Here is a 25,985-nt window from a genome sequence, read left to right as displayed (position 1 = left end):
CATATTTTCATAAATAAGTATCTTTTAAATATGAGATTCACTAGATGACTCGTAAGTAACTCTCCAAAATGACTATTAATTTATCAAACAAGACATAAATGGTGCATAGTGTCTAAGTCTACTAGAACGAGATTAAAAAAATCTATTTCCTAAATTGCACGAATGATTGCACTGTTTTAGGTCTAATGATTGAATTCACATTGCATGCACATTGTGTAGGTAAGCTGAGGCCGAATTCAATAGACCCATGCGCTGTTTCTGTTTTCTTTGCTCAGTCATCTGAAAATAATAAAAAAAATAATAAAATAACATCAAATGATCAAAGATATCGATTACCGAGAAAATGCAATATTTTGTTGAATCATATTATAATGCAACATCTCGATATATTATTAAATATCATTGTTTCCTGATATACATATAACAAGATGAATAGATGAACACACATATTTCTATACAATAAATTATAAAACTTTTATTTCAATAAACTCATGCAACAGATTTATGGTTTTCAATTGATGTTAAACACCAGTTAATGATTTGTAACTGTTTGATAGAAGGGATTCTGAATTTTCGATTTGTACAGACAAATTTAAATTATCAAACTATTTTGAAGTGTAATGGAAACCCGTATCCTCATAATGATAAATTAGAAAAAACAAAAAGGGCAAACCTGATCTTTAAGTTCCATTAGTTGTTGAGATAAGTTGGTGACAAGCAATTGTGTGTTTTCCAATGTTAGTTGAAGACTCCTGAGCTCTACTTGTTCTCCCTCGCCTTCAACAGCAGCTAATGACATGGCTCTTAATCTTGGGAACCAGTCTAAATTGCAAGTCTAAAACATTAAAATAAGTTTCAATAATTATGAAATTTGTGTTTAAACAATATAAATAAAAACACAATTAAATACACACTTAAAAAACTTAACTTTCAGAACTTCAAGTTAAAAAACTGAACTTTCAGTTTATTTTCCATAATAAATTTTATAAAAATAAATAATATAACTTAAAATATAAAATGCAGAAAATGCTTTGTTTTCATAGTTACCTTAACCATAGCATAAACGTAACTCTCCGGTCCAGTAAACTCTGTAGGATCTTTAACTTTAACAAGTACTATAAAATATAAATAATGCCACATATTGTGCTCACACTTGATATGTTCTTCAAAGCTAACAGTTTTATTATCAAAAGCAGATCTATTGAGTCCTGCAAAAAAATATTGATTGGAAAAAATATTTATATATACAGCAAACAATATTCAGGTGTTATATTTTATCTAACTATGTATATTTTATTATACATACCGCAAATGAAGCAAGTATTCTTCAAAATGAGTTCTTTCTGTTGCTTTTCACTTCTCAAGTCAGCAAATGTGTCGATAATGACACCAAAAATTAAATTTAAAACAATAATGATAACAATGAAGAAGAACAATAAATCGTATATAACTCTGGCAACAAATAGGCCCTCCTAAAAAGAAATTATTTGTTATATAAAATGCAGTTATGTCAATACAATTATAATTAGACATTACATTTAAGAACAAAGCTAAATTATAATATGATTCTCATATAAATCGAAAATCAAATTTGTAATTTTGTTTTATTATTATATATTATTTATTTGTTTATTATTATATTCATTTCATTTTTATTCCAGATATATTAATTTTTAATAATAGTATATGTAATAAATTAATAATTAATTTTATACAATATTATTTATTACACATATTATTATTGAAAATTGATATATGTATATTAGGGTGGTCCTTAATATGGACATTTTCGAATTTCCTTGCTCCCAGGGGATCAAATGCTTCCAAATTGATAAAAAAAAATCCTCTATAAGTTTTAGCTCTTAATATTATTTTTTAGATAGTGCGAAATTCAATCAAAGTTTTGTATGGAAATTGCATGGATAAATTGGAAATTTCTCTCAAATTTCTCTCAATTTTCAAAGACGTTTTCTCATAAGACTCTAATATTCCAAAAAGTTATTTTCGACTATCTACTCTATCATCATGCAAAGTTTGATCAAAAACCAAAACAAGTAAACCTGTTGTTCTCCTTGTGAGTTAATAAAAACTATCTTACATTGCTACTAGGCGCTCGCAGAATATCTCCAATGCCACCTCCATTTCTAAGTCCCTGGTTTAGTGTGGTGACTATACACATGATCAGCGAATCGCACGCACGTTCCTTAATTTCTCCACCAACCACAACTTCACCAGGAGCTGGACCGTCCGACTCAGCGCGTCGGCAGCTCCCGGAACTGCCTTCATTACCTAGAAGGTAATAGAAATATAGTTAATGGATAATACTTTGACTTTATACCGTATTTTTTTTACCTTCTCGAGTATATTTCAGTGCTGCATCTTCTGCAATTCCATGATCTAATTCACATTCTTGTTTCGCTAGAAATAAAAATAAAAACTGTATAAACAATATGTATTAATCTCACAAAGTGCTAAAAGAAAATTGTGATCTTACAAACAATTTCTTCATCAACACTGACTAAAAAGTCATCTTTAAAGAACATGTAACCAATAATCGAGAACATATAAACCAGAATCAAAGCAAGTACAGCTGTTAAAATAATAGACCTTCCGTTTCTTGTAACAGATCGAATAACATTCAATAGGGTTTCTTCGCGGTAAACAACATCAAATAGCTGTAAATCAAGTTATATTCAAAAAAAACACCAAAGTGATGAATAAAATTAATATTTGCATTATACTTACCAGCACTGAATAGAAAAATGGGTGAAACATAATTCCGAGTAGACAAAAAATTAAGTACGAACAATGGTATAATAACTCTGCATCTGTTATAATCTTGAATAATGGTTTAGTAACTGTACCGTGATTTCCCATGATACTAACCAAGTGTATTCCTTTTAAAATCACCTTAAAATAGGAAAAATACATAAGAGCATAGTAATAAGAGAGGAAAGTTAAAAAATGTTTTTTCACAAAATAACAACATTCTGAAGAATATGTTTTTTACAATTTCTTTTTTAAAAATAACTTTGAAACTTTGAAAATATGAAAAAAAACAAAATCGATTTTTTTAAAATTCTGGATCAAAATGAATTTCAATTTAAAAACATTTACCGTAAGAATTCCGAGCAATCGTAACGTAGGTTCAGGTCCTATAGAAAATATCAATCTTAATATAGTGGCAGCTACTAAAGTTCGAATACCAGATTCTCTAGGAAGTGTAACAACTATAAAGGCAGATAATAACATTACAGCCCAGATGAGTAGTGATAAATGTGAACCTAAGTCTAAAAAGAAACATTGTAAAAATCACACTCAAAAGATAAGTTATCAACAACAAATATTTTAAAATGTATAGCTACTTGGCACATTATCTGTGAATGGATAGAAAAATGCAACTATCATATTTATAAGTACAGCACAATTAAACAAAATGTTACTCCAGAGTGACATGTAACTGCTAACCCAGAACAACCAAGGTTGACCTAAAAGTTAAACACATTTTGCTTAAATGATGAAATCAAGTAATGTGTTATCTAAATATTATCCAAACCTCTCAGTTTCTTCTGCCATTGCATCTCATTGAACATTTGTCCAGTTCTATCAAAGAAATCAGAAACTTTAGATCCTTGGTCATCTCGTTCAGCAGTATTCAATATTTTAATTTTTGTATCTGTTGTTATGTATTCACAAATTTCAGGTATCGGGAATACAATTTGTTCTAATGTTCTGTCATTACGGACAATCTAATAAAACAGAAAAAAACATTATTTTACAACAAACAAATATTTATGAAATTCCAACCAAATTAATCAAAAGCATATACAAAATTTTTGACAAAAATTAGATCTTTGAAACAAAGATATTTGAAAGACAGAAAAATACCTCACCTCAATTTGAGCAGTATGAGTGGCATAATACAAAAGCGCTTGATTCATTTTCGGATCTATATTAGTCTCAGCTGGTTTTAATAGTGTAGCTAAGTCTTTATTATGTTGAGCTAACTGATGGCATAAAATATAAATATTGTGACCCACTTCTTTGGGAGAAACAATATCATCTAAGTCATTGGCATCTTCATGATTGTCATCGTCGTCTAAAATTTCTTGATGATAAGCGCGACAGGCTACGTCAACCTGAAGAAAATATAACACAAAGTTAATAATTAATATAAAGCAATTGGTATTAAATAAAATAGAACGCACTAGTTGTTTGGGATTCATATTATACAGGATTCGTTCCGCATTTTCGCTATCGCCTCTACTTTCCATAATTGCCAGCAATAGTTTGGAAGCATTGTTTTTTAACTCTAATATCAGATCCATACGACTTTTGCCTAATGGATTTATGTCGTTCAAAATCAACGCCGTTATAATATCCAGGCCATTTGACTCATGAGTCGCTATGCAGTTCTGATTCTCGTGACATGGTCCCTTTAGATATAAAAATAATTAGAAAAATCTTAAATACAAACTGAAAACATAAACACATTGAATTTAAGTTAATTAAGTATCAAAAAATATTATCCTAAGATGGTTTTGAAGTTTTGAACAATGGAAGTATACAGTTATATATACCAAAAAGTTCTTAATCTGTGGTAATCAGCATCTATATTGCATATTTAATTAATATTTACCTGGCAATATTCAGTAAGAGTTTCTAAAGTCTGATTGATCAAGGCAACGTTGTGTTCATTTATGTATAGTCCTAATAAGCCTAGACCACCTGTCGTAGAACCACAAATGCAGTCTAAGAACATCAACGTTTCAGAAACCAAATTGAAATTTGTCTTGTTATTTTGATTTCTCAGGAGATTCTGATTAAAAAATAAAATAAATATATCATAAATATTAAATTTTATAATAAATAAATACAAAAATAAAAAACTGTATATGAATATATGAATTTGATAATTAATATATTTTTCACTAGCCTGTAATTCCGGATTATGATTTTCACATAACAACTGCAAAAATCTCAGAATTGGCTGCATAACTAGTACTTTAGCAGAAACTTTATTTTGATCTTCAATTTCCCGATGCTTATCTAATTTTTCTGCCAACATATCTTCCAAAGCTGAATTTAATCCTAATGAGACTGGACAAGAATCCTCGCCTGGTAAAACATAAATATACATATAAAATAAAATGACAAATTAAGATTAGACTATATTAACAATTTATTATTACTAAGTGAAAATAATTACAAATCTTACCATGTTCAGTGCCTGGTGGAATATTCTTGGCCCCGGCGTATGCTTGAGCTGATGCTGCTGCTGCTTGGTTAATTTCATCACGAAGCTCGTCAGTAAGCAATAATCCGTTTGGTTTTTCTATAAAGAATGTATAAAAATATTTAAATTGGGATAAATGTGTTATTTACCAAATGTGTTAACTAATAAATTATTATATTAAGTTACCAGAATGTTTTCGGGATATTTTGTCATGGTCTTTGTTGTCCTGTTTATCCTCGTGGGCTTTAGCAGCGATATCAGAAGTGTTAACGGTCACTGTAGATTTAATTTCTTGTTGTGCATCACGCATTTTTTCATAAAACACCTAAAAATACAATAATATAATAATTAACATAATTAATATGACTGAAACAAAATAATAATTTTTCGAACAAAAAGCACAATTTTTATATAAACTACAATTTCAAACAGCTCTATATTATAAAATTTGCTTGCACAAGTAAAATAAATATATACATAGAAATAATCCTTAATTTTATATTACCGATTATCAAATTTAAATATATTTTTAAAACTTAATTTAATAATGTTTTTTATTATTACCTTAAAGAATGCTTGGCTCAAATCTCCTCCAAGCAGTTTACTAAACATGCTCTTCTGTATGATAGGATTTCCTCCTTCAAGAAGTGCAATACCTAATTCTACAGCTTCCACAAAAATTGATGGAGAGTGAATTGATTTAATGACTAACTCAACTACTAAATCGGATGCACCTTCTCTATCTAAATGGCTTTGCACTTCGTGTAAAGTTCTGCCAGCACGACTAAGAAGCTTGGCTAAAATAAACGTAGTGAATTAATATGATTATTCAAAGTTATATAGTATATTATATTATAACTTTTGGAAAATCTTATATATCTCGTATATCTTTTTACATAAAAAAATGTACTATGTCGCATTCGTGTTGCCTTATACAGTGGTGTCTCGCATAACGTACTTAATTCGTTCCAAAAGCAAGTTTTTTTTTATGTAGAACACGTTTTTCCATAGTAATATTCAAAAGAGTGGTCTTGACTCCTTCTTTGCAATATTAGCTTCTCAAAAAATCTGTCGTATGATGTTTTTTTCTTTTTTTGTAAGATCTTCCAAATAATAATCACTGTAAAATTGTGTATCTTATTAGCATAACCCATGTTTGAAAAGTGAGTATTTGTAAATTTTTGAAATTCTTTTAATTTGAGAAGAAAGAGCTTTGGTGCGGCCAATTGTCCCTTTTCTCCTCTATTTATAATAATCCTTTAAATTCCCTCAAGATTTTTGGAATGAGAAGATGCAATATCGAATGATAAGAGGGAGGTTTTACTTCAACAAATATATATTTTCACAGCAGGAGCAATAACTTCCAAGATCCACTCTTTGAACAGCATTTGGATCACCCAGGTTTTCTGATTGGTCTTATTAGTCTATTTATTTTACCTCAAACGGCAATGTTTAAGTACGTTGTGTGCGGAACATTACTGTATTTTTAGATTATATGTAAATAAAGCAAACTAAATTAATTTAGTATCTCACCGCCTGGTCCATGGGTCACATTCGCCAACTGGAAATTAACGCCCAGCTCAACCGTTTCTGGCTTTTGAGTAAAACTTTTTCCAAAATACCTAACAAGCAAGTGGTTACGCAAAGCATCACCCTAAAAATGCATAAGCTAATCACAATAGAACACTAAAAACGTAAAAACAAACCAAAAATCTAAAATATTAGTAATAATATAGAATAAAACAAACACTCAAATCAAACACTTTCTACCAAAATATATCACACTTTGAAATTACTTTAACTAAATGAAATATTTGAAAATCAAATCAACATATTGCAATAATATATAATTTTAGTATCAATTTAAAATATTTTTGAAAAAATCATTACCTACTATTTATGTATGCCTCAGGTAATATTTAATGAAATTCAAGGATGACTTCATATTTATTATACAAAAAACAAACTTAAGACTTTTGCAATGATAACTAAATGCAATGGGTACAAAAAAGTTAGATTCGACAAATAATAGTTATAATAAGTAATAATAAATTTTGTTTCCATTCGCATTATTAGTCTAATTCAATCTGAACACAATTGTTAATTTTTATACAAGTTACCCTATTAACTGGTTCTGTTTCACTTTTCAGCGTTTCTGTCTGTACAAGCAGCATTAAAGAAAAATGTTTAAAGTTGTAACAAATCATTGAATTTTTTTCATAAAACAATTGTGATCAATCAACTTGAAAAGTTGTCATACCTTCTCTCCATATTCAGGATCTATAGCCATCATTTCTCGGAGCGTTCTTAGGACTTTGACGCAAAGTTTTTCTTCCTTCTCTTCAAGAAGTTTTTCAGTATGTTTGATTAACCTTAAATAAAAAATAGATAAAACTCATCTCATCTTAAATGAAAAAAATTCAACAAAACTATTAGTTCAATACATACCTTCTGATAAATCCTCCACTTTCACATCGTTTTCTAGATTCAGTTCCAACTGGGAATAAGAAAGCTGGTCTATACAGGACATCTACTAATAAAGATAATTCTGATTGTACCAATGGTCTTAGTTGATCTTCTAAAAGTGATACTATGTCCTGAAGGCCTTCGATTATACTACGATCTAGCCGTATCAACTATTAATATGAAGATCACAATATAAGTGTAATGATAAAAATTGGTATTTCAACAGTCGTCAACAGTACCTGTGACTGAGATCTTTCTATTTTCGGTGTTTTGGACGCCAGTAACCATTTACTGGTCTGTCTTGTCAGCATGGCAGCCTTGTTGAACATCGATGCAACTTGTATTTCTAGATCCGAAGGAATTGCAATGCCTCGTATTTTAGCTGCAAGAAACATGTGATAAAATCTGGAAAGTTAAAACTAAAATATCGCAAAAAAACTTTATAGATAAAATGGTAACTCACATATCTCTGATAGCGTTCGAACGCAGTTTTCAACATTAAATCTTTGAGATGCATTAAGCCAATTACACTGAGATAGTTTGAAGGCTGTGTGCAGAAGCTGTACGAAAATTGGCTGGCGGGTCTGCAATTTCGTTGATATTTACGGAAACGAAAAGTGATCAATGAGAAACTATAACTTGTACAAACACATCAATGTATGCACAATTTGTATGCACATTCTCGAAACAATAATAAAAGATGATACTGACATAAAAATGGAGAATTAATAACTGAAACTAAAGCTATTTGAACATGTACAAGCAACTATAATATAGTAAATGGAGACAATGCACATGCTACAAAAGCCTCAAACGCAATCTTAAAAAAAAAATTAGATATATTTGAAAAAACTAGTAGATTTCTAATCCTGATTCTACCAAAACTCCTGCACCGATGAATTAAAAGTTTTTCAGAAATAAGTAAAAAAGTAAAAAGTTTATCACTTCATAAATTTTGTTTTGTCCTTTTAATTACAAATTTATTATGAACAAAATCAAACTCGAGTTTGACCAGATCTGGTGTAAAAAACACTGTAAACGCTTTAAGCAATAGTTCAAGATCAGTAGTTTTCAAGTTGATATTCGATTTTTCCTTGAAAAAGAAGATTTAAAACAGAATGAAAAATAAAACGTGCATGATTATGGAATTTATATACAAAAGATTGAAATTTGACATGAATAGGCTTAGTAATAGTAGCAAAAATTCATATACACTTTTGTAATAAAATTATATATAAATGGACATTGAAAATATTCATGCTCTGATAAAAAAGATAATCCGAAATTTGCTAAGATAAAATAACGCTGATCTGATCTGAATATGTAACTGCTTTCCTTCTATTCTCAGTGAAATAAAAAAAGAAGAAATTAAATGTAAAATAATCATACTTTGCTAACCAAATATATACATATCAAATTAAAACTTTAAGTAGCATAGAATGAATTAATTAATTTTCAAAACAAATATATAATCATTATAATTATTTTCAATCGAACGCTGCATAAACCGTAATCTGTAATAATATTTTCTCGTTAGAAAATCATGCAGAAATCTTCTGGAGAATCCGGTCTATATTTGGGCAAAACAAAACGATAAAGATTAGTAAAACTGGAACACATGCGGCATGCTCTAGCAATCTGCAATTAGCTACTAATTAATAATGGCATTAACATGACAAGCATTTTAAATAACATTACAGCAATAAACCAGAAACTGATTAACATTTCACCCAATAACATCTTGTTAAATTTTAGGTAAAAAATTAGAAACACGGTAGTAATAACCGATGGTAAACTCCTAGATATAATGTTGATCGTTTCTGATCTAGAATAATAGTTTTTTCACGTGTCAGAATAATTCAATTTTTAAGATACTTCAAGAATAGATAAAACAAAAAAAAGAAAATTCTCGTTAAACTAAAACATATTGTCAGTACGATGACCCTAGGACGAAGAAAAAAAAATCAAAAATTGACAAAGTGGCGGCATGTTGAAAAAAAAGTCCCAAAATTTTGGTCGTTTTTGGCCTGCCAAAATTCGATTTTTGATCAGATCAAAAAACTGGAAGGTCATCGTATGGACAACTATATAGAGAAGATGCAAAAAAATGTGATAGCAATCGGATCATTTGTCTCCGAGTAATCACTCCAGCAAATTCGCAAAATTCTGTTTCGAGAAAAACACGTTTAAAGGAAAAATGTTATACTATATACTATTCTAAATGGCTGTCGCTCAAAAACTATTTAAGATATCGATTTAAAATTTTAGTATGTTATTTTTAAAAGTATAACCTATCGAAATATGGAAAAATTCAAAATTCGATTCTTTGAAAATTTCACACTAGGTGTGCCCCTTAATGTTTTCTTCTGTTCATTACTAAAACTTTGTGAAACGAGAATTTTAGAATTTGTTTTTTCATAGTATAATATTGAAGGAAAATATACTGAATAAAAATTGTAATTATGTATAATGTTTGCCTCAAGAATCAAATTATTAAATAGATAAAATGTAAATAATAGTTATTCGATAAAAGTTTAAATATAATTTATAATTATTTTTTCTTTGTCAAAAAAGCTTCGACATAGATACACAAAACATTATAAAAAGTAAATATTAAAGACCAAATAACAGATAGAACTTCCAAAACACGATACCGAAATGTATTTCTGAATCAATCAGGATGTCGAAACAGGTAGAAGGACCTGTTCATAAATATTTGACATGAACTTTCTTTAAACAATTATTTGTTGCTTTTTTAATATTTAAGTCAGTATAAAAAAATAAATCATTATTCTTAACTAGAAGCGACTAGTCCACGAATATAGAAGAGGAACATATTTGACCACAAACTAGACTCCAAAAATAAAAATTATAACTAAAACAATATAGTTCAAGCACTGCATTGTAGTCAAATATTCTCATACTAATCAAAAATATACTCGTAACACGATATCAGTTATTTAAGTGCATAAAAAAGTCAAAGCCTTAAAAACTAAGGATACCGAAATTTGAAGACTTATTGCAGGAAGGGCATCTAATTATTTATTGCAGGAAAATTATATGAATCCCAAGTTCTGAATATATTATTCTGAGTGAAAATACTATTTGGGTTGATTAGGTAGCAAGCAGCAGTTTTAGTGTCTTGCTGGGCAGCGTCTGACGGCAGCAGAGCGATTCTGACCTATGCAGGCTGCATACTCACTTGAGGGTCGCAGTTATGGTCGAGCTGCGAGGTTAAGGGGCAATTTTCGATGGTTCGTGAAGGCACAGCAATTGTCAAGCAATTCGCATCGTTATCCGCCTGACAAGGTTTCTCGCTCCAGTAAACCAACGCGTCATGCAGATATTTCTAAGTACCACAATAACCAACAACCACAGTTACGATAGCGTCAATCAGTCGATAGTAAGTTTTTTTTTAATAGGGCCGACATATCAGACTATCACACATTATGCAAACCTTACTATAAAAATAATTTATACAAGTTCCTTGGTAATGCTGTCCCGGATTGGCCGGGACAGTCCCGGGTTATTTTAAAAGCATGATTTGTACCGGATTTAGATCTTTTGTCCCGGACTGTCCCGGTTTTTCAAAATTAACAGATGAATTAACAAAAATTATGAAAACAAACGAACAAATGCTAATTTTTTCAAAAATATTTATGAATATAATTGAATAAAATATTATACAGGGCTCAAAAGCGCGAAAAACATATAGATCCATATAAGATATAATATCATAGATGGAAAAGTATGACATATAATCGAATAATAAAGTTCTTACTAAAAGTCCGCAATTATCATAAAAAAAGATTTATATAAAAAACTGTTATTATTTACCCCCCCCCGGCCCGGATTAGCATAACTAAAAATTGCCGTCCCGGTTTTGACTTACAAAAATATGAGTTAGAAAAATATGGTCACCTTAATAATATCCATTTATCTTTTCTAGATAAAATTTTAACCATTTTACATTGATGATTTCACGTTTAAATAAAATAAAATACGACTCTGAAAGCACCTATACGTCAATGGAAAATGTGCTGCTCAGTTAGGATTTTATTCACGAAAAGTATTCGGAAACATTATTTACGCATTTTTTAAAACATACGTAACCCTTACGTGATAAATTGAATTATATTTAATATTTATTATAATATTTTTTCATAAAATATTCTTCAGTGATAAGTCAATTTTCGAAAGTCTTCATCGATCGTAACGATACTAGAAATTAATATAACTGATCAAAATAAAATATGCCTATTTTTGTTTTTTTTTTGTTCGTGAAGTTTTATAACAGTAAACTCTGGGACCGATTCTGCCGCATAACAGAAAACTGTTATGGCAAGACCATTATACGGTCCAACTTCCATACATAATACTACTAAATCATACTGTATACTGTCAAAATGTCATTTATTTGCTGTGCATTCAGGCGTTTTACACATAAACTGCAACGTATGTTATGAAGCCGAGTCAGAAAGACCCTGTTATCTAACATCGTTATTTTGACATTTGTGCGGTTTCTAGATTAGGTTTTCTACCTGACAACTTGAGAAATACACCTGCAACCACATGGCGTTTGTCAATATTTAGTATGGAAAGTTTTTCATTACAATGTTTTTGCCATAACATTGGACTGTTAATGCGGCAAAATCGGTCCATCTGAATAAATTTACTATCTTACCTTTTATGTTACGCTCAGATTATATTACTATTGCTTATAAAAAGTTTCAAATAAAGACAGGTTCAAAGCATGTAGAAAACAAATTTTTCAAAAATCTAAATATATGAAAACAGGTTTTTTCCAAAACTTTGTATCTATCTTAAGATAATTAGCGTATATAACAATAACAAAAGCAAGCTGTAGGATTTTCCTCTCAAAATCTTATGAAGTAAATTGCAATATACTAGCAAAACGTTATCAATGACTATAGTTTTCTATTTTTACAAAAAAATCGATTAATTTGTTTCCCACATTGTTCCAATTACTGTTTTAATTCTGTACAAAATCTAAATTTATTATTATTTATCCAAATAAAATTTCATTCAACATTATTGGTGTGCACTACTACCAGACAAGATATCTATCTGATATTGCATTGAAAAATATATGATAGTCTTATATGATTAAAGGCACCACAAAACTAATTCTGATTTTGCTAACAACTTAATTATAATATTCCTGTTGATTGTTGTTTGTTTGTTTTTAGTTATTTATATACCTGCTCCATTATGATTTAGACTATTTTAAATATAAGTTAGCATCAGCCACTACTATTAGAAAATCTCTATGTAATATTTTTTACCACATCATACTCAAATTATGAGTTATGTTTATTACAGTTATCTGCATGCAAAGTAGTTTAATTATTGCATCGTACGAAATTAATATCATTTAAATTAATACTGGTATTTTTTATCGGTGTGAAACTGGCTCTGGTTGGAATAGAAATATTCTAATGTTGGAAATAACCATCAAACTTAAAAATACTTTATAGATAGTTTTATGATAATTCACTACAATAAGGAACTTTAGTATAAATATGAATTTTTTTTTTATTTTCTGGTTGAAATTTAGACAGTATCAAAGATAAAAAAAATATATTTCTGTAAAAAAAAAGATTTTTACTAATTCTGAAGTGTAATCATTTTTTCGAGGAAACATGAACATTATATAGTACGTAATTAGTGAGAAAATGCTTCATTGTAAAACAGAGCCGATCCTTAAATCCGATAAAACATCCCTAGCATAAAACACACTTTAAAAATCCCTCACCAAAATAATCAAAACTCCAAAAGTAATAAAAGGTAATATAATTCAATTTTCTTTAATCGATATCATGAATTATAAATTCTCACCTGAACTGTAGTGCTCTGGTCAGAAAACGGACTGTTGAAAAACGTGGAAATTATGTTCATGACACCGTTTGTAACGTAATTCTCCAAAGCAGCATCTGAGGCAGTTTTATCACCATGTGATCTTAGAACAGTATTCATATCAACAAGAAAAGATTTTTCAAACAAACTCCACATGTGATTAGAAGCATAAATTTCTTTCATTTCTACCTCTGTATCAATATAGCAATGATTTAAAAATCCTACATAAGCTTCTTTGACCTGAAACAATATTTTTAATATGCATAAGAATAATTCATTTCAAAAAATAAATTAATTTCATTATATCTTCATAAGTTGAAACTTATTACTCATACCTGAGGAATACAACCCTGATCGCTGACCATAGCCACAATATCATCCAAAGGCAATAAGCTGTTGCATTTTATTTCAGTATACACATTTTTGCCCATAGTGCAACAAGCCAGCAATTTCACTAGTTCAACATGATACCTAATTAATATAATTTGGATTTAATAAAATATAAAATCATAATAAACAAGTATGGTGTCTCCGTAACTTACAACAATTTTACATATCTAATAAAAACAAGAAATCATCAATATTTATATAGACAATAACAAATTTAAAATTTCATAATTTAGATACATAAATTTACTCATGCAATTAAATTAGATATAAGTAATGCATCCTACTTTAGTGGACTGCTTTCATCCAGCGAATTCCAGTCTTTTCTCATCATTTCCACGAAATGATTAAATGATGCTTTATCGTTATAAAAAACAAGCACGTCTTCTCCAGCATTGACAAGCTAAAATAGAAACACATTCCAAAACTATTTTTATCACACAAACTAATGATACCTACAAGTACATAACTTTGTTAAGTTCATCCATATGAAACAAAGAAAAATAAATAAATCAAACAAATTGCACACAATTAATATAAATCTACAAATGCAATAAAATAAATAAAAACAACTTCACACTTTGTTATACAATAAATCAATAATAATTGATATAAAGTTTTGATATACTACTTTTAAGAAAATTGTGAAGAATAATTTTAAATAAAAGCAATTTTAATTTACATCGTTAGCAAACAATAAAATGATTGCACATATCTCATTCGTCACTTACAAATCAAAATTAATAAAACTCAGTCGGAAAGAAAACAGTTTATACTTACTTAAAACTATCAGTAATCAATATGATGGAGCATACTTAATAAAAAAAAACATACTAATAAATAAAAAACTAAAACTATAAATATAAAATAATAAAGTAAGAAGAAAAAACCATATCAAGTAAACCATCTGATGAAAACAAGACTACATACAAACCTCTTGCATAACCAAATCTTGGCATTTTCTTATAAATTGATTTTCAGCTTTGACAATAGTTTGTAAAAACTTCAAATATTGCACATGACGTCCATGAGTTTCAATGCAATGCACAAAATGTTGGATTACTTTTTCATTAACTTCATTGCATAAAGTTGAATTGTCCTGGAAAATGCTGCATACGGTCTGAGCATCACGAATCTAAGTGACACATATAAAAATCAAAATGAACTTATTATATTTCAAATACAAATAAATTGGGGGTTTATTGAAATTTAATAAAAACGTGAAAAAAATATTTGCTTAATAATACAAATTAAAATGCTTCTTTATTATACTTACCCCTGGATTTAAGAATAGATCTAAATGTTTGTGCAAAAGCACTTGATTTTGCTGATTTCCTAAGCAGAAATTTTGCAGAAATTCATGTGCTAGTCTCATAAGTTCATTCATCCTAGTATCTTCTTTTTCATCATATGGAATTTGAAGTAGATCCAATACAACGGTGTGAACACCTACATTACGAAGAAGACGCTGTTCATGTTTACGTGGTTTCACAAAACCACCATTCTGAGTTTGAGTGCAAAGTTTATTCATGCGAATCAGAATCTGAAAAAAAATTACATGACAACAATTTTTTACAAAACAAATAACATTATATATAAAACAAAGAGCATTAAAGCTATAGTCTATTGCATGTATATGATGCAATTTTTTTTTTTTTTTTGAATCTATTACCTGTTGTATCTTTTTATATTCCTCTGCTTGTTCAGGATGTAACGGAGGTCCCAGCTCCAAATCTATAGATGAACATTTCTTATCCGATTTTGTCAAAAACTTTGTTGGATGTGGTGAAACTGCATCATCATCTTCTTCTTTAGTTTGATTTTTTCCTGAGTCATACAAAAGAATATTAAATTAAATGATCCGACATTAATCTTTGAAACTATTACCTCCGACATTAGTACCATGTTCTTCGACGCATCTAGATTTATAAACCCATAATTCAGATTTTTCTACACTTTGACGCAACACGTCCAAATCGGATTTAATTTGTTTATAAGATTCTACGTCGCTGTCCGAAACCAACAATTGAACCTGTGGAGATAAACAAATTGCATTAGTGTTTTGCACATAAAATCTTAAAATAAATCTGTGTGGACTATAATTTACTTGTCGAAAAGCTTGAAGAACTTCTTGTCGTTGACTGAAATGTCTAAAAAGTAGATGCAGAGCTCCAGAAACGACAGATGGATAATCGTGCATTGTTAAATGTAGAAGAACTCGAAGGAAAGTTTTACCACCTCGCCCATCAAGATCTAATGCAGCGCTGTCCTCACTTGAATATGAAATTAATTATATATTTTCAATTAATTTTGAGATTTAATTCAAAAATTGAAGTATTTCATTAAAATTAAATATATACCTGCTTCCAAATATTCCCTCTGCTTGACTACCAATGGTTTCAAGATCTATACTCTTTTGCCTAAATAATACAGCATCAACTGAAGATCGCTCAGTTTCATCGAATTCGCATTTGAAAATTGATAGCAAGCAACTAATACGATAATCCAATCGTACATCTAATATAAACTGTAAAATTGAAGAGAAACTAGTTGTAAATAGCTGATGTCTTAAGGCAACAGCTATTAAGGTAAAGTGTTCAAACGTTTTATTTCAAAAATAAAATTTTCGCTTTTACTAAGAATTAATCAATGCAATTTCCAATTGATGTCTTTCCAATATGCTTATAATATGAGTAATTATATAAATAAAATTATTTTGTTAACACATTTCAATTGGTAACAAACGACAGTCTTTAATAGAGTTTCATCAAATGGCTTTAAAATTTTTGAAATCGGTCAAGCCTTTTCTGGTAATACCTCTACAAAAAGTGAAAAATCGACTCACATATACATACACACATACTTTTTCCAAATTCGGTTACATTTGATTCAGAATGACTCGAAACGTCGAAAAAACATAAAATTAGCAAAACAAATTTTTTTGCAAAAACAAACTTCTTCTTCGGGAAGTTAATAATATCATAAACATGCTCTGTATATAAATCATTTGAAATATTTCATTATAAAAATTCGTCCACTTTTTGTCGTCAAAAATATTTTTACCTGTAAAAATTTCAATAATTTTCAATTTAGTATCCATGACCAATGGATAATCCTTCATTAACTGTGAAGCTGATTTTCGTTGTTGAATTCCTGATATTGGCGACACAGATTCTCGACTTGCTGGTCCGAGTGCCAATGAAGTCATAACTGCTCCCATGTCGCCAATGCTTCTTAAAACACCACCCTCCGCTAAAATAAATTTTGCAAAATATTAGTAATAATTTAGGATAAAAATATATAAAGTTATATACATGAGTGAAAATATTATCGATTATACATTTACAAACAGATAATTTAGAAAAACTTTGATACAATACAATAGTAACTGCAGAATATATATGTTCTGCCGAAATAAGAACATATATTAAAGAAGAAGATATAACAGATAACAAAGAAATCAATCAATACATACAAGATTTAGATTATTATATGCCAATTACCTTCTACGTTTTCGCAAGCTAATAAAAAAATTTTGATAAAAAAAATTGGATATTAATTTGTAATGTGTATAACTAATTCATATGCTGAAACTTACAATCCACTTCTCCCGAAGAAACAAGGCCGTCTGGTGCATCTGTTTCAGAAACACAATCTAAGATACTTAGCAAAGTTTTTGTAAGTCTAAGTAAGTCACTAAAGCTATAGAATCCAAAGTAAATTAAGTCTCTTGCCAATTTCACAACCTAGATATAAAAAAACTAATTAGTAAATTAATTAATACTCAGCAGATATAGCAATTCTTTTATATAAAGTCTCATTATCAAGTTACCTCAAATGTTAATTTATTCTGATCTTTATCAACAAAAGACCACATTTTTGCTACAACATTACACAGATAATCCTCAACAAACATGATTGTTGTACTAAATCGTGCTTGAACAGCTTCTTTATTTTGATCTGAAGATTTATTATTATCATAACTGGAAATCAAAAAACTTTTAAATCCAAAACGTTTCACAGTTCTTTTTAATGTGTTATACAAACACTCACTCATGTATAGACATTTTTGTCGGAATTTCGGACCACAATCGAGCATATTTAACTGGAGTAACTTGTTCTTGAGGATCTCGATCTACATGAAGATGTAACATGAGTCGACAGAAGGAAGCACGCAGATCATATGGCACCATTTCATCAGACATACACCTTTGAAGTAAAAATAATATATAAAAAAATAATTATATGACATCTATACCAAAATTTAGTTACCTTAAAATTAGGTCAATGTCCAAATGTGATAAATTATTTAAAGCTAAATATTGCCTATTTAAGCACATATTTGAAAACAAATTAAGCTGATGTCGATAGTAATGAAGCATAGATTCATACTCCCGATTACCCTGTTTAGATCCGCATGATATTTCACACAATGGCATAGATTTCTAAAAATCACATTGAATAAAATTACAAATTGGAATAGATTTAAATACTTTATGATAATTTATGTTGGTACGGACTGCTCCATTATTCCAAGCTAAAACAATATCAGTATCTTCATTAATTGCTTCAGAACTAGTTTTGTTTCCACTTTTTTTAACAAAGGATTTGTCCTTTTTCACCAAGCTGTGATAAAACAATAAAATATTTAATAATTTCACAAAAATTTAATTACATAAAAATATAATTCAATTTTAAATTCTGATCACAATTACTGTGACTCCTCAAAAAAAAAAATGTTTCAATAACCTTGTTTCAATCAATATGTCTGAATTCTTTGTGCTAAGTACACTTTTGCAGATCAATTCCTGCGTCACAGCAATAGCCTTTTTATTTGAAATGCACAGATCTGATAAATAATCTAAAAAACGAGATTCCCAATTGTGTTTGTTTTTTCGAACCAGCCCAACAAATGTTTCAATTTCTGCTGCTGTGATGTGCTTCTCCAATAATTTGCGATTGTTATGAAGAAGAGCAGTAATGGTATCTTCAGCTAATATATCATAACCAATTTGTTTTTGCATAAATGCAAAATGTTTAGCTATATGTTCCTGTAATAAAATGAAAAATGTTTATTTAAAAATTCGTGCAAGCTTATATGCGAAACATATGATAAAAAATTGATTCTGAACAAATAAATAAAACAAATCTATTACCTTAAATATGAATTAGCAAGTTCAATAATATATTTGAAATAATTTTGGTCATATTTTTTTATTTATATATACCTGATTTTTTCTGTAATCCTGTTGACTCAAGCGTAATATTCTATAACACAGTCTAAAAATATATTTATAAGGTGCATGACGAGGATCATTAAGTTCCTCAATTTTCAAAAATGGTGCTGACCCGTCCGCCGAAGGTAAGAACGGTCCCTAAATTGAATTGAATTAGTAATGTAGTATAAAGTAGTAATTGGTTATTACATTATTAATTCAAGAATATTTTTCCACCTGCAATATTCTAAATAGTTGTTTTAAATATATTGTTCTCTAAGTAACTTTTGCCTATCACGATTAGGATTTGCTACACTTAATTCTAATGCTTCTGATTTATTTTGCTCATTTTCCATTCCCGCAATGAAGTAAACTATATCTTGTAATAGAGCAGTTACGGCTCTGGAATAAAGAACAATGTTAAAAATTTAAATATATATGCACTAATATTAATGTGCATGCACAAAAAAATTTATAATTAAATGTTAATTGATTATTTACTGCATCCATTATTAGAAAGATTTAAATATTTTACCTTCTTTCATTATGAGATATTGTTCCAGTTTCTAGTTTTACAGACATTGCTGACAAAACATTGCAAGCATCATTAGCAAAATCTAAATCACGTACTTCAACTGGAGAAACGGAGATCAAAGCAAATGCTTCTTTATCTTCTTTAACTATGGCACAACCAACCTTAAATAATTTAATTAAAGGATTCAATATAACTTAAAATATTATTAACAAAATCTGATTTGCTCATTGATTTGTATATAATAATGAAAATTCTTATTATTTGGATTCAATCAATTGCAATGACATAAAATTGCAGATAATGTAATTTAAGTTAAGTTATTAAAATTGTTACTGAAAAAATCAATATATTACTTTTGACATCACAGGCTTTTCATCATCCTTGTCGATGGGTATAGAAGTAGAATGAGCCCAGGTATTTGTACAAATGTGATGCAGCCGAACATAACTGGATTGAGGCACTAAAGAATCTGCTCTTGTCATAGTTGTTGGATCAAGTTCAAACAACGATGCAATATCAGTAGAGTGCGGCACAGATATCAGATGATATAATGTGTTAGCATCAACACTTGTTTCGACAGCTGATAGAAAAAAGTAAACATTAAATAATGAAATAAAGCTAACATAAATTATATAATTGTACACATGCAATTCAATGATACTAGCTAGATTTTGAATTGTTATTTTCATTTATAAACAGTTTGAAATATAAAAGAGCTGTAATCAAAATATTAAAAGATACATGCTAGCGACAAGTTCTTCAATTTTAGAAAAAGAAGCTAATTACGCTAGGTTGAAATTGTGATGTTATTTATATTCTTAAAGCTAACATAAATTGACTTTTGGTACAAATGCAATTCGAAATTACCAGCTAGTTTATAAATTGTTATTTTCCTTTAAAAACAGTTTGAAATATAAAAGAGCTATAATTAAAATATTAAAAGAAGATACATGTTAACGACAAGTCCTTCAATTTCAGAAAAAGAAGCAAATTACGCAAGGTTGAAATTGTGATGTCATTTAATTTAATTTCAAGTTGTATGTGTAAAATAATTACAAAATCATCTAAATTATTCAATTTACCTAAACTATCTTCGCTATTATTTTTCTGTTCTTCATTTGATACAGAATCGATTTCCGCAGCTAAATAATGGCCAGTCGCAAGGTGTTTGAAACGGAATATTGAATTCCAGTGTCCTGCACCCCCTCTGCAAGGATCATGCTGAACAACCTGTTATAAAATATTAGAGATGAATAAAAAAAACATATTATTGATAAATTAAAATTATGTACATATAATAAAAAAATACAACCATTTTGAAATATATTTGCAATATAATAAAAAAATAAAATCGAACGTCAACGTTAAAATTTGCATGTGTACCAACATCGGCGATATTAACGCACTTCACGTGAGTGTCATAATTCGCGGTTTTAACGGAAACCAATCGAAAATTGTTTTAGTCAGTGACATTGTTTGAAAGTGCGCACGTATTTTTGTGGTCAGTGGTTTTTATTATTAAATACCGTTTTATTTATAGTGGTGTTTTATTATCATAGGAATTTGAGGAATTGTCAAAAAGAACACCAACACAAACTGTAAGTTTTTTTTTAGAAATGAATTATTATTATTTACAAATTTCAAAGCTCAATGTCATAAATGTTACTTATTGCACTGAATCCTCAATTTTCTATTTGTCTTAATTATGTACTCAAGCAATAGACATCAATGTTATACCATTTTGCATACACTTATTATAATTAGTATAGTATTTCATAATTGAAAAAATAAGTTACAGTAAGTTGATATTAATATAGCTATATAGATAACAAAATTCCTAACAAGCTAAGAAATAAAAATTAAGACAAATACAAAAATGAGGCCCATGTTTTGATGATAGAGTGACATTGTTGAAATAGCGAGCAATCTTACAACAACATTCACGGCATAATTCACACATACACAACAAAACCTTAAGGTAACAATTGTTATGATGCTTTCTCGGAAACCAAAAATGAGTTCTAAGTTAAAAAGCGCATTATGTGATATAAGTACGACATCAATGCTCTGTCATTTTGCATGTACTTAGTATAGTATTCCATGATTTGAAAAAATGACATATAGCTAGTTGATATTAATATAGCTATATAGCTAATTAAGTTCTTAACAAGCTAAAAAATAAATAACTCAAAACTTAACAAACCAAATACAAACATTAGACACATGCATTGGTGATAGAATGGCATTGGTAAATTGGTAAAAGCGAGTGATCTTACAATAATATTCACTGTATAATTCACACATATACAACAAAACCTTGTTAAGGCGCTTTCTCAGAAACCAAAAATGAGTGTTAAGATAAAAAGCATATTATGCGGTATAGGGATGACATGTTTCTAAGTACATTAACCCGTGTAAAATGGCATATTATGCTTGAAATCTAATTATTATTATTTATTATCTCTATGGCATATTATACCTCAATCTCCCACAAAGCTTTACTACTAGTTGCAGCGGTTGCACTAGTTCTTCCAGTTGTTCGCAGAAACACATGCTGGAACTTCTTATACTCATCCATTGTCAAAAACTTTTCTTGTTCAGCATGAAACAATCTGACAACATCTCCACCTTTGAGAATTTCATCTTGGTTTTCTTTATGTTCCATAAATAAAGTCACTTTCCATGATGTTGAGGAATTTACCACATTCACCTTTTGAAATCAATTTGATTATAATTCTATTTACTTAATTACATAGAATAAATACAAATAATATTGTTGAGATTTTTGTCCAATTCTTCTTATTATAATGATTGTCAAAACTATATCATTATTTCTTTAAGTGACTTATAAAACAAATTCAAGTTTTATATACAAAGAGTCACCTTATATTATATAAATGCACATCTCCTAACCATTATATGCAAGCATTTATATGTGCATTCATGTTATATAAAATGTATTTCAAGCTCTCAAATTTAAACATTAACAGCAATGCAGTAATGAAATCAATAATTTCAATATAAACCATACTTCGAGTAAATGGTTTAAAGCTAATCATTCATTTACCTCTTTGCATCCCAAATTATCTGGTAGTTCATAATTTGCTGCCACATGCAAAACTTGTTGACCAGCATTGACTGGATTTAAAATCACTTTATCACCGACAACAACATTATCACCAGTAGCTCTTAGTTTATAAAATGGTAAAATGTAAAACCAAGAACCTTCATTGCCATTAGCATCAAGATATACTCTCATCGCATTTTTTTCTAACAACGCTGGTAATCTTTTGTTGACCGTAAGAAATTTGTTAGATTTGAGATGAAGTAACTAAAAGTAAGGTTTTATCAGCTATGTCAAATTAGAATATTTGTATTACGATTTTATATAATTATGTCATACTTGCACAACACTGCCATATTGCACTACGGATCCAAGAAGCTTTTTGTTTTCTGTGTCATTTTGCTTTTTTTCTATCTCAGCTGCATGCTATTTATTTAATGATTAAGATCAATAAATGTTGATTAAGTGATAAATTCAATAAAAATCATAAATATAACAACTGTCTAGATTCTTTCAGATATATAAAACTATTAATATATAAATTAGGCTTTGAGTTTCATGATTTTGTTTAATAAAGTAAAGTAAAGGCTTATTATTCGAAGCAACTAACATATTTTGAAAAATTTATATGGTCCCATCATAAGATTATATTAATAAATTTCATTGAAAATATTCCGATAAACTCACATGTAATCTTTTCAATAAATTTGCATCAGTGTTTGCACTTGCACTTTGTTTAGCAGCTTTCCAAATTGTTTTTGAGCAGAATATCGATTCATAGGACATATTTTAAACAAACAATCTAAAAAGTATCAGAAGCACATGAATCAAGATATATATATATATATATATATATATATAATATAATTTATATATTATATATATATATATATATATATATATATATAAACATATATAAATCTTATGAACCTCTAAATTTTTTGGGAGGGTTTCCAAGATCTCCTGCTTCAGGACAGACAACAGTTCTATCATCGACCAATCTATCAGAAAATCAAATCCATTAAATCAAATGTATTTATTTATAAATTCATATTATATACACTGAAATATACAAACCCGAGAGTGCTCAAAAATCCACAAACATTGCCTTCTGCATACAGAGACACGATGTCCCCTAGATGCAGAAAGCTTGTTGTCGCAATATCACCCATTTTTAATGTTTTAAATTTATATTCCAAATAATAATGGTTCAAACATGCACTTGGGTATATATGATCTCTTCATTATCTTAAATTAGAAAATTAGACAGATATAATAAATTAACTACTTTGTCATTACATTTTTTGTAATATGTTTATTGACATAGTATATCACATAAAATAATAAAGTTAAGGATTATAGCTGATAAAATAAATAAATGAGCTATAAATAATATAAAAAAAATGCTTGTATTATTTAAATAACTAAATAAGTGTGTATTAACTTGTTGCACAACCAAAATTTAAACATCATGAAGATTTATTGGCTTAACCTAATAAACAATATGTCACATACGAAATTTTGATTTCGTTGTTTCATTTGGGAATTAAACCAATTCATACCAAAAATTCCAAAATAAAGTATTTTTATTTTGCATATATAATAGCACAATTATAGGCATTTAGAAATTGATTTGTCAAACGTCAAACCTAAATAATGCCCAAATGTCAAAGAAGTCATTGGACACAAAGACCTGGAAGAGTGTGTCAAGATTCAAATAGATAAATCTTGTTTAACATTCAAATTGATCCTAATTCTTTTGTGCACTATGCACTTCAACAAAATATTAAAGAAACTAGCTGTAAGTGGAATTCTGTCTTAAGGCAATTAAGGCATCGTGCCTTAAGGCAAATTGCTGGAACTTCCCGTACCAAAAATTATTATTTTTTTTTAAAACGATTAACATTTTTGAAAAAAATTTACTTCGAAAAAATAAGTTTTTTGACAAACAATTAGACAAAAAATTACTTTTTTTAAAAAAAAAATTTTTAATAATTTTTTTTTTTTTTTTTTTTTTGAGAAAAAAATGTTTTCTTTATTTTGACATATTTTGAAAGATCTAAATTTTTTTTTAAAGCAATCGTACTGCTTTAACTGCATAAAGACGAAATATCAACCGCGTAAGCGCCGCGTCGACGTCTAACGCGTAAACATTGGTACGGAACCCATAGGAATGTAAACCAAAATTATACTTATTGTTAAAATCTCTATAAAATATCTGATAATTTGATGTGCATATGTCTAATGATCATTTTTGACCGATAAATGGCATTTTTTTTTACTTTTTTCATTAGATCTCCGAAACCGCTAGACCTACCTTCATGAAAATTTGATCGGTTCTTCACCTTGTCAATACAAGTAAAATGTTTTTTGAATTTTTAAAATCGGACGCTCCGTTCTCTTAAAAACTGAGTTATTGTTTTCGGTACTTTTTGCCCCGTATCTTCGGAACGGCTAGACCTGACTTCGCCAAAAACTAATCAGCACGTCTCCTTATCAATACGAATCGAATGTTTTTTGAATTATTCAAATCGGTTGATTGGTGTTCCCGAAATCGTCGACGAAAATTTGTATCCGCACATACATACACACACGCACACACACACACACACACACACACATACATCCATTTTTTCTAAGGTATGCCAAAATATTCAGAAACCTTTGAAACGTCGAGAAATGAAAAAATTTTCATTTTCGATTTTTTTGCGATTACTATAACTTGCCCTACGGGAAGTTAACAAGTGATGCATGGCATCGTGCCTTAAGGCAAATTGCTGGAACTTTCTGTACCGAAAACTGAATTATTTAAAAAACTTTGCAAAATTTTGAAAAAATTAGATTTTTGAGAAATTTTGAAATTTTTGAAAAAAATTCGCTTTTTTGAAAAATTTGATTTTGTTTATATTTTGATTTTTTTGTATTTTGATTTATTATGAAAATTTTGAACACTTTTTTAAGCAATCGCGCTGCAAGCTGATTTGAAGTCGAAATATCAAAGCGCGTGAGCGTCGCGTAGTCGTCTAACGTGTAAACATTGGTACGGAACCCATATAAATGTACACAAATTTGTACTTATTATTATAATCTGTATGAAATATCTGATAATATGATGTACATATGTCTAATGTTCAGGTTTGACCGCCAAATGGCATTACTTTTCACTTTTTTAATTGGATCTCCGGAGACACTGGACCTGCTTTT

At 29.0% G+C, this 25,985-nt stretch overlaps 1 protein-coding gene across 1 annotated transcript; it reads right to left on the bottom strand.

Annotated features, from left to right (window-relative positions):
- Nucleotides 1-146: 146 nt before the first annotated feature.
- On the bottom strand, nt 147-23,965 carry LOC113378547 (inositol 1,4,5-trisphosphate receptor-like). Its single transcript, XM_026619095.1, is given in 50 exon segments — nt 147-279; nt 674-835; nt 1,048-1,208; nt 1,307-1,472; nt 2,099-2,289; nt 2,495-2,675; nt 2,746-2,910; nt 3,118-3,290; nt 3,366-3,488; nt 3,557-3,749; nt 3,894-4,139; nt 4,209-4,436; nt 4,640-4,819; nt 4,937-5,100; nt 5,219-5,335; nt 5,423-5,561; nt 5,801-6,033; nt 6,770-6,890; nt 7,497-7,608; nt 7,685-7,872; nt 7,942-8,084; nt 8,166-8,286; nt 13,562-13,819; nt 13,915-14,050; nt 14,254-14,369; nt 14,901-15,101; nt 15,243-15,509; nt 15,639-15,700; nt 15,848-15,998; nt 16,074-16,239; nt 16,327-16,503; nt 17,041-17,218; nt 17,565-17,712; nt 17,799-17,949; nt 18,020-18,175; nt 18,239-18,411; nt 18,487-19,017; nt 19,195-19,341; nt 19,420-19,448; nt 19,451-19,584; nt 19,718-19,878; nt 20,071-20,297; nt 20,800-20,947; nt 22,197-22,427; nt 22,785-23,048; nt 23,121-23,207; nt 23,469-23,533; nt 23,536-23,583; nt 23,712-23,782; nt 23,859-23,965. Coding segments are annotated over 50 exon segments (8,169 nt in total). The 5' UTR covers nt 23,954-23,965; the 3' UTR covers nt 147-195.
- Nucleotides 23,966-25,985: the final 2,020 nt, after the last annotated feature.

Source organism: Ctenocephalides felis, unplaced genomic scaffold, assembly GCF_003426905.1.
Source record: "Ctenocephalides felis isolate EL2017-DRISC unplaced genomic scaffold, ASM342690v1 CF-g0.4_SCAFFOLD_01886, whole genome shotgun sequence".
NCBI classification, from domain to species: Eukaryota; Metazoa; Arthropoda; class Insecta; order Siphonaptera; family Pulicidae; genus Ctenocephalides; species Ctenocephalides felis.
Note: the sequence above shows the minus strand (reverse complement) of the source record. Positions and strands in the feature narration are given on the sequence as shown.